The sequence below is a fragment of the Protopterus annectens genome, chromosome 2.part2 (assembly GCF_019279795.1).
Source record: "Protopterus annectens isolate FY-2018-M chromosome 2.part2, PAN1.0, whole genome shotgun sequence".
NCBI lineage: Eukaryota > Metazoa > Chordata > Ceratodontiformes > Protopteridae > Protopterus > Protopterus annectens.
Window position 1 is genome coordinate 155,273,333 of NC_056730.1, and position 14,312 is coordinate 155,287,644.

Sequence of the window (14,312 nt, forward strand, 5' to 3'; positions counted from 1 at the left end):
TCCTTTGTCTGTCCCACACAAAGTGCACCCTACCACCCATCTCAGGCACTTCATCTCCACCACCTCTTCTTCTTCAGCTGCTCTGCTTTTACTGCCCAAGTCTGTGTACAATAAAATAGTACTGGTCGCACCACTGTTTTGTACACCCTACTTTACAGCTTCTTTGGCATTCTTCTGTCATACACTACCCCGAGACTCTGTGCCACCTGGCTGCAGCCCCTCTGATTCTAGCTTTGCCCTCCTAATTCAAACTTCCCTTCTTCTCAACCACCCCTCTGGGACACTTGAAGCGGTTAACCTGTTTCACAATTTTCCTTTCTACTGCAATTCTCACCTTCTTCAGATTTTCTCCACTTGCTGCCATTACAACTTTCTTATCTATACTCAGTTTCATCCCATGTTCCTTTAGTTTTGCATTCCATTCCCCTACTCTTTGCTGACATTCTTGCTCAGTCTGCCTGTAATGCCAAATCGTCTGCATACAGCAAACTTTTGATCTGTCCCCTCCGACCTATTTGCTAACTGTAGCCCATCACTAGTATGAACAGCAGCAGGCTCACAGCTGAACCTTGATGCACTCTCACTCCCACTGGGAACCCCTTTGTAAGAACAAGCATTGTTCGTACTTCAGTCATTGTGTCCTTGTACATAGCCTGCACTAGGTCTACCAATATTTCTGGGATTCCAACCAGCACAGGCCTGCCCAAATCAGCTTTCTTTGGATCTTTTCATATGCCTTCTCCAAGTCAAGGAATGTCCAGCTGAACTCCTTCCTCATTTCTTGCTTCTTCTCAAGTTTCTGTTTCACGGCAAATATCGGTTTGGTTGTGCTGCAGCCTTATCTGAATCCAAACTGCTCATTTCCCATCTTACTTTCTATTAATTCTGCATATTCATTTATCAATCACCCTCTCCAGAACTTTCATGTAGTGTGATAGGAGTTTGATATATGAATGTCTCCTTATTTACTGACCACTTGCAATAGTATGCTTATTCTCCAGCCATCCTGGATGTGCCTTTCTTTCCATACTCCTATGAGTACCCTCACGAGCCATTTCTCCCTTATCTCACCCAACATCTTGATTGTATCCTACTGTGACCTGATCAGAGCCTGCTGCTTTCCCTGATTTTATTTCCCTAAGTGCTGTTCTTACTTCTTCTTTGGCAGGCTCCTACTCTTCTCTCACTGTAGGCTGTGTCTGGGGTAGCCTTGTTTTTTGCTATTACAACTACTCTCTTAGCCTCTTTGTTAGCCAACCAGCATTCTTTCCTAACATGGTCAGTCTTTTCTATCTCCTACTTTTTCCTGCACTCTCTGTTCTGATGACTTGCTAGACTTCTGATTTTTGGCATCAGCTTTCCTTATGTACATTGTTTCCAACCTGGCTCAACTTCATATCTGTTCTGTAGCCCTTACATGTGCTGTTTTGAGGTGCTGCAATTCTTCTTCAGCTCCACCTATTTCCTCTTCTTCTTAAGGTGCTACAGACCTGAGTAATTCCTTGAACGGCTGTGCTTTCTCTACAGACAACTTCCAGGTCTTCAGCCTAGTCTTTGTTGACCTCAGAGCCTTTCTGACCATGCTTGCAGCTGATTGTGGCAACCAGTAGTTTATGTTGTGTGCTGAATGTTTCACTTGGGATGACTTTGCAATCGTTGATTCCACCCCAGTGGCCTTCCCTTACCAAGAGGAAGTCTACCTGAGTCACATGTTGACTACTTTTGTATGTGATCTTGTAACTGTCTCTCTGAACCATGCACTGGCTACCACCAAGCCATTTGCTAGACAGAAGTCTAAAACGGCCTCTTCTTTACTCCTGTAGCCCTCACCCATATGGTCCCAGTCAGTCTCATATCTTGTACTGTCTGTCCAGATGTGTGTGTTCAGGTCACCCATTATCAACATTGACACCTGTTGTCCTGTTTTATCTAGTAGGTCCTGCAAATGATGTATGAATGCAATCTTTTCCTCACTATCACAACCCATTATAAATACTGCTCTATCAGTACACTGGAGTCCAACTGCCATGAATCTGTCACTAATTCCCTCACCATCTTCTGGAGCCTCTGCTTCACCATAATTCTCACACCATTTCTAGCCCGTCCTCCTTCCGAATAGTAAATTCAGGATCCAAAGTCAAGTGGCTTAGCTGCACTGCCCTTTCACCTTGTCTACTGGATACACAGGATGCCCATCTTCCTTCCTTACCATCATGTCATCCACTTCCAAGCCTTGTCCTGTCAGTGTACCTACATTGAGTGTAGCGATTTTTATTTCATGTTTGGCTGGACGACTGGTTTTACATCCAGCTTTCACTCAACAGAGCTACTCCAGGTAACTCAAGCTAGGCTACTGAGCACTGGCCAGCCTGTATCTTATTGACCCAGGGCTGCTGGGCTTTATGGTGGGGACACATTGGCTCATACAACTTACGCACAGTTAGCAGGGGTCTCTGGTGTAAGTTGGAGTAGGCTGGGTCCTCAACCCACTGATCAGTGGTAAATACCCATGCTCATTTTGGTGTCATTACTCAACACAACCAAATCACCTACAGCCATATTTTATACCACTGAGTGGTTAGCCGAGCCATGGCACATAGTGTGTGATCCATGTTCTCCTATCTTTGAGGATACTATGCACCACAGCATATACAAAAAGCTGTTGGTCTATTTGACTCTTTTCCCCATAGGGCACCATGTTCAGTCTGTGCTGCTGCTGCCCACAGCTCCATTCTAAGGTGCGTTTGAGATGGAAACCATCAGCATGTTTTTCAAAGGTGGAAGGAACCCCACAGAGACACAGGGGGAACATGCAAACTACAAATAGGCACCGAACCAGAGTGTCTGGATGGCCAACAAATAAACTTACAAAAACAGTCCCAGCAAGCTTTAATTTCCAGAGGCAAACCATAAGGCTTGAATGAATAATATCTGTTTGACAAGGCTGATCATTTCCTGAGCATAGAGTAATCAAAGAATATGCATAAGATCCAACATAATTTCACTCTCCTGTAATGTGCTGTGAAAAGAAATTTTACTTGCCTTTAAGACTTTGTGTCTTTCTCCGTCTCATCTTTAAAGACTGTGGATAGTGGTACTGTAGCTGTGCAAATGCTTAAACACCATATGCAACGTCTATTACATTTTTAATTGAAAACATAAATTAATGTGATGAAAATTATTACTAGAGGTAACCTATTAAAAATGTTAATTTTCAAATCACTGAACCTAATGTTTAAAGCCAAATATTGTTCAGGTTTGTGTTCCAGGTCTATTTCTGTCCTCATGTACAACACCGGTATCATTTAGTGGTGTAAAAATAGCAAGATCATCAGTACTGAAAAATCCAACACTTCTAACTTAACATTTTCACAGCAATTCTCAGCATACCACCTATTTAACAAAGCACATGCAACTGAATGTTGCTTCACAGTGGTTTGCAAAATATTTTTCCAGCAAAACTGTGTATTGACTAATGCACAGTTCATGACATGGGCACACATAGATGGCATGCTAAACTTTTGAAGTGCAAAGAAATGGATAAGTTATGATGTTCACTTCCAACAAGCTTCAACCTTTTTTGCAGTACACTATGTTCAACATAACCACTCGTTAACAACAACTGCAGCACACATAACCATATGCAATGGGAATGTATTATTCGGTATTTAAACTAGGGATGGATTTTTGACAACTTTTCCTGCAACAAAGAATATTTTATGCAATAAACTACTACTGTTTAGCAGTCACAATATTGCTTATCAGCAGGAAAGCAGAGTGGATGACATTACTCATTCATTCAATCATTCTCTGATACTTAATAGTAAAAGGTAACAAATATCTGCAATATGAATATTACCCTTTATGTTTCAAGAAAAAGGAAGTAAGACTTGGGAAATGTCTTCATACAGATGCAGGAGCAAGACAGTTTGTGGAAAAGACACACTCATGGTAAGGAATGGTAGCAGTTCAGTGATTAATTACAAACACGGGGAAAAAGAAGTTAGCAAAGAAAAAAAGTGATCATACAGAAGCATTATATTAACAATTATTCCTGTGTTCCTGCGGCCAATTTTTTTTTTTTATTTACTGAAGGACTATTGCTTGGCTGTCAGCAAATGGTAGTCTTACAACTAAAATTCTGTACATGTAATGCTGCAAGCCCTATTGTATTTTACTGGTGCAACTAAATCATACTCTAGTTTAAGTAGCAATAAAACTCCCTAAGTAATGGGAGTCAGCACGCCTTTGGCAGACACATCCTTTGGGTGGTGAAGACAAATGCTCTCTCCAAATATACAACACTAAGCATAGAATCATTGCTCAGAACTGTGTCCATTGCACTTTAATCACCATGCCTGAACAGAAAACTACAATTCCTAATGAAATAATTTGTTTTTTGAGGAGGGCACTGGAAAACAATCCCTCTCACTCCTGAGTACATCAATGTGATGGCTTGTGTACCTGCAGCAAGTCAGCAAAAAAAATAACTCTATTCAAGTTCCCAAAACAGTACTATTCTGCACTTTAGTTTAACAATTTTTGCCTGCATTTTGACTTAGTTTCACTTCCACTTTATTTAGCCAGTATGTTCCTTCAGCATACAAGTACCTGATAAGGCAAGTTAGCCACACATGCATCAAAAAATGGCAAGTCTGTCTTCAGTACATCTCCAACCATAATCTGCAGTTTGTGTGCCATTGGTCTGGGGATAAAAAAAAAAAAAAGAATACAGTGGAATATCATAAAAATTGTAAGGAAAACAAACATACATGTCTGTATACATAGATAGATGTCTTTTATACTTACGTGCCTTGGACTCGCTTTTGAAGCTCAGCTACAAGTCTGGTATCCACTTCACATGCTATAACCTGTTTGGAAACAAAGCAATATTACAACAGGGGATGAACATCTCACACTTTTGTTTACTCATTCTTTGACTGTCTGCTTAAATCAATTCATGGTTGCAGTGATGCTTGAACATGCCATGGCAATCAATGCCTACAGGGTGTGGGAAGAAACCAAAGCGCACAGTGAAAACACACAAAGACACGGGGAGGATATGAAGACTCTCCAATGAAAGATAGCCAAGCTGGTGAACCAAGCAATGCAACATAACACTAACATCTTTAACAGTGTGCTATCATGCACCCCACTCTTAACACTCTGAAATGTTAGCAAATGAATATTCTCTATTTTAACCAGGCATACAACTTCAAATAAACACCCAACAGCAATTCTTATTTTAAAGAAAAGCTCCTGTAATGACACTAACAGCTACCAGTACACTCCTTTTTGAGAGGAGCATTTTTCATGTCAATACAAAGGATTACAAAAATAACAAAATCTGCACCTTTAAGTTCCCGTATGAATAGCATAATTTCTAGGCTAGTAAAGCCAAAGGAAAATTTTGTATGATGAAGTACTCTGCACAGAAGAAGCAAATGCTTTTTCAATGAACATTGCTAAACTGGACCAACATGAAGATCTGCAAGTATATACAGTTATGATATGCAGTACAAAAATAAGCATACTAAACTCCTACTATCGATTTTGGGAAGGTAAATTGATTTTAGACATGGTTTTACATACATTAGGTTTAATGCAAATAAATGAACATCAGCACAGTGGTAGAACAACATCCCAAATTGGAGAGAAGGCTATGTGCTGTATAAGTAGAATTAGGTTAAGAGAAGGGTCTAAATGGTCAAGCTAAGAGACAACAGATCTATGTAGTCAATTTGCCATAACCGTAGACATTCAAGTGTAGTCACTGTTGCAGTCATAACTTTTTAGAACTCTTCCATAAGCAGACTTTCAGGGAAACTACCCTTTCTCATGGCCAGGCTTACACTGGGTGCCTTGATGCTACTGGCATGAAACCTGGCATATGCCCAGCCATATTTGTTTCTTTATTGTCCCCAATGAAAGAAAAGGTTGGAAATGAACAATCCCATCACACTGCACTCCAGGTAAGATTCCAGATATCTGCCAATGCCCCTGCTGAGAAGGGGATGCATACCCTCCACAGTACACCAAGTTCCCACATTAGAATGGATGGAGGGAGGAAACTTAAATGCAACAGTGATCATACTCTAATATCCATAGTTCTGCTGCATTGACTACATGACTGTATTATGTTCATTATGTGGTTCACTGTTGTAGTTAATATTTTAAGGAGGATTACCTCAGCTGGCACTCGCTGCACACCCCTCGTACAACCTAACAGTAGGAAGGCAACATGCTTTTTAGGATCGCAAAGATAAAGCTAGTTTGAGCCCTCAAGATAAGGTACAAATCTGTAGTGTTTTGAGAAGGTATGAAATGATGGCCGGGTAACCTCTTACATGATATCTTGCACTACTCCCTTTTAGGAAAGAAGTGGTGGTAGCTGTAAGCCCTGGTAAAACAGGACCCAGTTCTTTCCTGCAAATATTTCCCATGTAACAGCATAAATGCAATGTATTGCCCTTAAAAAATAGTTTGCACACAAATTGGCAACCTTTTCTTGATCTCTGGAAATGCCAAAAAGAACTATACTGATTGCCTACGATCCTTTGATTTGTTCAATTTGTACAGATAAAATATCAGTTGCATATCACCATCCAGAGAGTGTAAAGTTAAGGCAAAACTTTGGAAATCTGATGAGCTTTACTTCGTGTGAATTCTGTAACCACATTCTACATAAAGGAGGGGTTGGTGTGCAAGGCAACCATGTCCCTATGGAAAAATGATGTAAGCAGGGTTCTTTACACATACTGGTTCGGTTTGAAGTGTAGACATTCTGCTAGCTGATATAATTGCAAATTCAAGGACAGCTTTCCATGACATGACTAAGCTCAGGTTCATAGGTTAGTACTAGGCCAACTGCCCTTGCGAGCCATTTTAAGCCTAGCCAATTATCTCTTGTGAAACTCAAACCCTGCACTTTGTGTTTGTAAGGCAAACACCTTAACCATTAGGCCACCCTCCCAACCCACAGAGGCAGGTGGTTCAAAGGGTGCTACAGTCAACATTAAGTTCAGGACACAAGCTGGAGTCAGGGTCTGCCTGGTGGGCCTTAGATGCAAGATGTCTTTAAGAAAATGCTCTACTGGAAGTCAGGATGCCGAGGAAACAAATCTAAAGGGATATAAGCTAAAAGGACTGGCACATGTAATTCTACTGATTTATAAAATAGGCCCGTGTTGAAACGTTCTGAGAGATACTCCCTGACTATGAGTAAATCTCTGTGTAGGTCCTTCCTTTGGCACCAGTTGAAAATATTCTCTCCTTAGCTAGGTAAAATTTTCTACTACTTGGTCTCTAAGCTTCCCTCATGACTGCTCACCTATCTCAAGTACAGGTGTCCAAATGGAAGTCTTATCCTCCAAGCTGCTAGTTTAATGTGGGCATATTTGGGTGAAAAATATGAACTGCATAAAAATGTCTACACGCTGGGGCAGCAGGAAAGGTCTCTTCCTTGTCATTTGCAGCAGATGAGAGAAACACTGGTACCTTGTCCAGAAAGGTGCAATCAGCTTAATTCTGGCTCCTCCTCCCTTGCATTCTGAACTACCCCGGGGACTAAGAGAAAGAAATGCATACAGAAAGACCTCTCCAGTTTGGGCAGAAGGCACCTACATCCCAAGCTTTCTTGCGAAATGCTCTGAATCTCCATTTAGTCATCTATTTGCCACTCAGAGAAGCACATAGGTCTATGTCCGCTACACCCCACATGTTCAACAGGAATACCTTCTTGCTGAGAACCAACTAGTAAGGGTCTGCACTGGTTCTGCTCAGCTGGTCTGCAACTGAACTGTACAGCCTTGGTATGTATACCATTGACAGCAGCAGGCTGCTTTACAGTGAATCTCCCAAGTTTGCATGGTTAGCACCTATACAGCTTATAACAGTGAGTTTTGCCATTTTTTGATGTAAAACATTCTATTGCACTGTTTAACAGAATATTTAAGGTGCATGGTTTCCTGACTTCCTCAAAGCCTGAATGGCATATCTGACTACTAGCATTTCTTATAGATTTATGAGCAGCTTGATCTTCAGTGCATTCCTGGAGAAGTGACCCATTAGGCCAGGTGTATAAGCCCCCTCACCCCCAAGGCCTGATCTGGAGCATCAATGGTGAAGGTCTGATTAGGCATGGTTTGTTGGAAGGGCACACCCTCTTTGTTCAGAGTCTGTTGCACCCACCAGCACTACAAATCTGTGTTGGTACACAGTGGTGTTGGGATTGTCTCCAGTGGCGTGACCTGCGAGTCCCAAGTTGTTTCTAGGTAACACCTGATCTTTTTCATATGGAGACTGTCCAGGCCAACAATTAAGGCAATCACTAACAGGTGATCCAGGAGGCTTTGAACCTGCTTAGCAGCCCAGTTTTTTCTGCAACCGTGAAACAAAAAAAATCTGTTGGGAATATAACTTCTTCCACTTACAGGTAGACTTTGCAGATTCTCATGTCTTGCAATGTAGTGAGGAAGATCGAACAGCTTCCATTTTGACTTTTACAGGTTCAGTGTAAATCCCATGTTAGTGCTGATAACTTTCCAATATGTAAGATCATAAAACCACAGTCTGCCATATAAAACCAGAAATTTAATTCACGCCAATAACAACAACAGACTATGCAGTAAATTATGATTATTATTATTCCACTGTTGCAAACAACAAATTGGATTCTAAAGACTGACTCCATAGCAGCAGCAGTGGATGCCAAATTAACAGCAGCATACCTACATTTGACAGCATATTTTCCCAACTGTAGGTAGATCTGGACTTGCTTCCACAAGACAGCCTTCTATGCCCTTACGCTGCATCCCCACCCCCACACAGCTTTCCAATATCTACTTGAGAACATGCTCCAGGTACTTAAGGATGTGGGTGGCAGGAAAGGATTGTTGCTAAACTTAAGGAGCCTATGTCAAGAAAAACAACCAGCTATCCTACACAGCTATACGACATGGTTTGCAAATTCTATGAAAATACATATAACGTTGAAGAGTAGGGAAAGCAAGAAAGGGCACACATGGAAATGTTTAAAGACGACTTAAACATGCCAAGGTTACATGAAGGTGAGGTTCAACAATTAATAGCTAAGGTAGGAAGGGATGCGTATTATCATCAACAGTGAGGTCTGGACAAACTTGTAAGAAAGCACTGGTGCCCGTTTTGCCCAGAGAGGGAAAATACCCTTAAGACTCTACATCATACAGCTTTTCCAAGATGACTGCACACTGATCAATAGATTCATTTCAGTTCTTCCAATGTGAAAAAAAAAACATAGACAAGGGCCAGAACTTCTGCTTGAATTAGTAAAATTCAGTTACTGGCTAGTACACTGCCTGGATGCCAGTAAGAAGAAACGTAAACGGCCTGAAAGAAAATCAACTAGAAAAGGAAACAATGGCTTGGAAGAATCCTGCAGCTGTTCAGTAAAAAGCATTTCAAACGCCAGCTTTAGAACAAGGCATAGCCTCTAGTAATTTAGAGGAAAAAATGTTTTCAGAGCTGATTAAAATAAATTAAACGTTGAAGAAGTATATCAACTCAAATAACAAAAGACCGGAGAAAATGGAAGAAGCTTTAAACAGCTATTTAGATGAACTGTTACTTCTGCAAAAATCAGAGGTCAAAACTAAGAAAAGTCTGGCTGAATAAGAGCCAGTTCAAAAAATGGTATAGTTAGAGGACAGGGCACAAAGAGAAAACCTGTGATTTTCTGCTGTACCACAGAAACTGGAATGAAGAGACTGTATTTATTTTATGAAAGGACACAAGTAACTGGACTGATATTCCACAGCAGGATTGTTAACAGAACAGATGGATCATGTTGATGCTCCAAACCTGGCCTTGACAAAGCAGACAAGACCTGTATTAGTAAAGATGCAATCATACCTGCAGCAAGAGTTGATCCTGACAAAACTGTGGCAGAAGGGCACAGTATTAACATTGGGAGGCAACAGAATGCTTGTGGAAAATGATTATTCACTATACACCAAGCAGAAGAGAAACAAATTTATCACGACAATCAGGGACTATTGAGAGGCAGGTGTGAGATTCAAGCTGTTGTATCCATCTGTCTTCACAATATTTTTTTCTGTGAGGATCAAAAGTCATTATTTGATACAGAACAGACTAAAGGGAAAATACAGAAGTTTGTCTAACAAAAAGTACGCCATCAAACAGAAGGGGACTCTGCTTCTTATTATTCTCATAATAAAGTTCATAGAGAGTCTTTGCCAGTGAAACAACTAAAAGTGAATAAGAGATAACAGCTTTTCGGGTAAATAAATAATTTGATGCATTTACGAGAACAGTGTATAATTTAGCTTTATTTAAAAATAAACAAACAAAAAGAGAACCAAGGAGAAAAAGTACTGCCACTACTTTTTATTTCGTTTCCACACACCAAACACGTTGTAGCAAAAACGTTATGAACGCCTTCAATTACACTTGCGTTTTCGTCCCAATAAGCATGGACTTCATCAGATAAATGACATTTCATTTCATTTGTCTTTTATACAACTTCACTAAATGAAACCCAATAAAAACCTTTCATTTCAAATTCATTAAGCAAATCAAGTTCCACCTAATTCATTAATAATTAATGATAAAACAATTCATTTTTCATTTAAAATCACTAGTTCATTAAATCTTTCATACATTTTAATACCTTTCATTTAAAATATTTTTTAACAAACAATATGTGATATAATATGTTATGTATATACTTTAAAAAATTTTTGTTATTATTTCATTTCAGTGATGCATTCTAAACAATAAAAATGTCCCAACATTTCATAGCAACAGTGCCATCTTCTGTTTTTATTTTATATTGCACTTATTGTATTTTTTCTTTTTACATTCTAGTTGCTCTTAATTTTAATAGGGGTAAAATGGATATATATTCATTTAATCCAGGGGCTTTGTTCGCTTCCAGGGTTAACTGCCACCATAATTCCCTATAACCTACTATTTCCTCCCAGGGGCCTCCTCTAATGTCACATTTAACCTGATCCAGGACAAAGAAACAAAATTGATATCCCTCACCTACCTTGGAATGTCTAAACAGTGCATTTGTCTCTTTCCCCTTTTTTATGTCGTAAATGTGTTCATATATTCTTTTCTTTAGAGTTCTCTCTGTCTTGCCCACATAAAAGGAAAAACATTTTTCACAAATGGCAAAATATACCAAACCTCTGGAGTCACAGTTAAAATATCCCTTACTAGTTAGCCAATGTCCCCTACTCTCCAAATAAATTTTTTCCGTGTTCATTATGAATTCACATTGTCTACATTTCCCACACCTAAAAGTCCCAATTTTTTCCTTACTATCCCTTTCTCCTTTTCTATACAAATCATTTTTTTGTCTCTAATATACCTTTAACACTAATGGAATTCTTAAAAACAACCTTGGGTATCCTTTGAGGGAGTCCATCCAAGTCCGTGAGGGAGCCAAATTTCTCCCATTCCTTTTGAAATATTGTTTTAATATTTCTATTCAATGCATTATATTCTAGTATAAGGGCTTGCTTAAAGTCCTCCCCTAAATTTACACTCTTCTCATTATTAATATTTGCTCCTTCTCTTTCTCCTAGGATGGGCCTGAATTTGTCTATTCTCCCTCTTTCCCCTTCCATTCTTAAGTTCCTAATGAACTTCCTAGGGTACTCTCTTGCTAAAAACATTCCTTCTAATAGGTCACATTCTTTTACAAAATCTTCATTGTTACTGGTCATTCTTGACCCTCTTAAAGAAAAGAATATATGAACACATTACGACATAAAAAAGGGGAAAGAGACAAATGCACTGTTTAGACATTCCAAGGTATGTGAGGGATATACATTTTGTTTCTTTGTCCTGGATCAGGTTAAATGTGACATTACAGGAGGCCCCTGGGAGGAAATAGTAGGTTATAGGGAATTACGGTGGCAGTTAACCCTGGAAGCGAACAAAGCCCCTGGATTAAATGAATATATATCCATTTTACCCCTATTAAAATTAAGAGCAACTAGAATGTAAAAAGAAAAAAAATACAATAAGTGCAATATAAAATAAAAACAGAAGATGGCACTGCTGCTATGAAATGTTGGGACATTTTTATTGTTTAGAATGCATCATTGAAATGAAATAATAACAAAAATTTTTTAAAGTATATACATAACATATTATATCACATATTGTTTTTTAAAAAATATTTTAAATGAAAGGTATTAAAATGTATGAAAGATTTAATGAACTAGTGATTTTAAATGAAAAATGAATTGTTTTATCATTAATTATTAATGAATTAGGTGGAACTTGATTTGCTTAATGAATTTGAAATTAAAGGTTTTTATTGGGTTTCATTTAGTGAAGTTGTATAAAAGACAAATGAAATGAAATGTCATTTATCTGATGAAGTCCATGCTTATTGGAACGAAAACGCAAGTGTAACTGAAGGCGTTCATAACGTTTTTGCTACAACGTGTTTGGTGTGTGGAAACGAAATAAAAAGTAGTGGCAGTACTTTTTCTCCTTGGTTCTCTTTTTGCTTGTTTATCAGTCGAGTGGAGAGATTTCACTTGTGGATTATTTATTTAAAAATAACCAAAGCACTTTTTTCTTAAAGCTAATAGTTGATGTTTCCTGAATGCATAAAAGTTGTTTTTCACATCTGGGAGGGGAATAAAGCTAAGACAAAAACAGCAATTACAGTAAGCAGGAGCACAAGCTGTAATACACATCTTAAAGTGGATAACCTTAATTTTAAGTTAATTAATACCTGTGAGTGCAGCTGTCTATTTTCAACAATTGTTCCTATCAGGATGATTAAACTACTTTATTTGATGATATACACAGTTTTGAGTGGCTGTTTTAACTCAATAGGTTCTGGGGGTGTTCTGGGGTATGCTTGTTTTTGTTTGTTGGTCTTCATTAAAACAAAAAGTCTTGTAAAATGTGACTTAGATTCAAATGTAGATGACATGAAACCACTATATAAAAGATCAGTCTGCCAAACATTAGTGGGTGCGTATAACACAAAACTGGAAACAGCCCTTTAAAAAATGTGGCTATTTATAATAGTTGAGAATAATGAAGTACAGTTGTGTAAAATCCTACCATAACAGTAGATGTCCTTTCCTTCACTGTTGCAGTACTCCTTATATCTGAAATTCCCTGCCTTGGGCAGCCTCATGTCCGACCACTATACAGAAGCCTTCAGTTCCTTTAAGGTATGCCTTACGTCACACGTATGCTCCTCACATAGTGTAGAGCATAAAAGTGACGTCCAGACATAGCATCCTCTGAACTGATAGCCCCGGTAGGAGTACCAGTCCAAGGAAAGCCAACAGGGAACCAGTACATCCAGAAGAGAAATGGACAAGGGAGAGGATGGGAGGGATTGAATACTGCAACAGTGAAAGAAAGGACATCTATTGTTATGGTAAGATTTTACACAACTGTACTTTGTCCTTCCATTCAGGTGTTGCAGTATTCCTTACATCTGGGAGAGTGCCAAAGCTTAAGAAGAAACTTGGAAGGAGGAAGGACCAGCAGAGCCCTCAAGGAAGCCATGAAGGATGACGCTAGCAAAACCAGCTCTAGCTCTGGAGATTCCATTCAACTTGTAGTGATTGGTAAAAGTATGCACAGAAGTCCAGGTAGCTGCCTCAAAAATAGAGTTAATATCCAAACCCTTGAAAAAAGCACCAGAAGAAGCCACGGCCTTAGTAGAATGAGCCTTTACAGAAGGAGGCTCTTACCATTACAAGAATAACAAAAATAAATAGCCTTTGAGATCAAGAATAAATAATTTGCTTGGACACAGCCAATCCTGGGTATCTAGGATGAAAGAAACAAACAATTGCTCAAATTTTCTAATAGACTTAGTATTATCCAAATAAAATCTGGGTTGTCTATGCACATCCAAAATATGCAGCATCCTCTCACTGGCAGGCTGTGAAGAGGGGAAAAAAGTAGACAAATAATTAGAGTAATTAAGTGACAACTCATTAGCCACCTTGAGCAAAAAAGGGCTAGTATGCTAGGACACCCTGTCCTTATGGAAACAAAAAAAGGAGGACAAGCCACAAAGGCTTGAAGCTCAGACATCCATCTGACAGAAGTAAGGGTCAGCAAAAGAACAGTCTTTCAAGAGCAATTTTGCAAGGGAGCTGAAGCAGCAGGAGCTTCAGGCCACTTCTCCAAAACAAAATCAAGATCCCTGGGGAGCAGGAACAGGCTTCCCAGGAGGCCTAATGTGAAGGACAACTTTAAGAAATTGTTTAGCTTCAAATCTAGAAGCTAAAAGAGGAGATAAAGGCAGACAAGCA

General features: G+C 39.1%; 1 protein-coding gene across 4 annotated transcripts in view; it reads right to left on the reverse strand.

Moving 5' to 3' along the window:
- DIMT1 (DIM1 rRNA methyltransferase and ribosome maturation factor) overlaps positions 1-14,312 on the reverse strand; it is a 624,336-nt gene that overhangs the window by 492,779 nt on the left and 117,245 nt on the right. For all 4 annotated transcript variants that reach the window (XM_044063822.1, XM_044063821.1, XM_044063820.1 and 1 more), the window contains 2 exons: positions 4,810-4,871; positions 4,612-4,705 (listed from right to left, as the gene is read on the reverse strand). In XM_044063822.1, the coding sequence (XP_043919757.1) occupies positions 4,612-4,705; positions 4,810-4,871 (156 nt within the window). The remainder of the gene's footprint in view (positions 1-4,611; positions 4,706-4,809; positions 4,872-14,312) is intronic.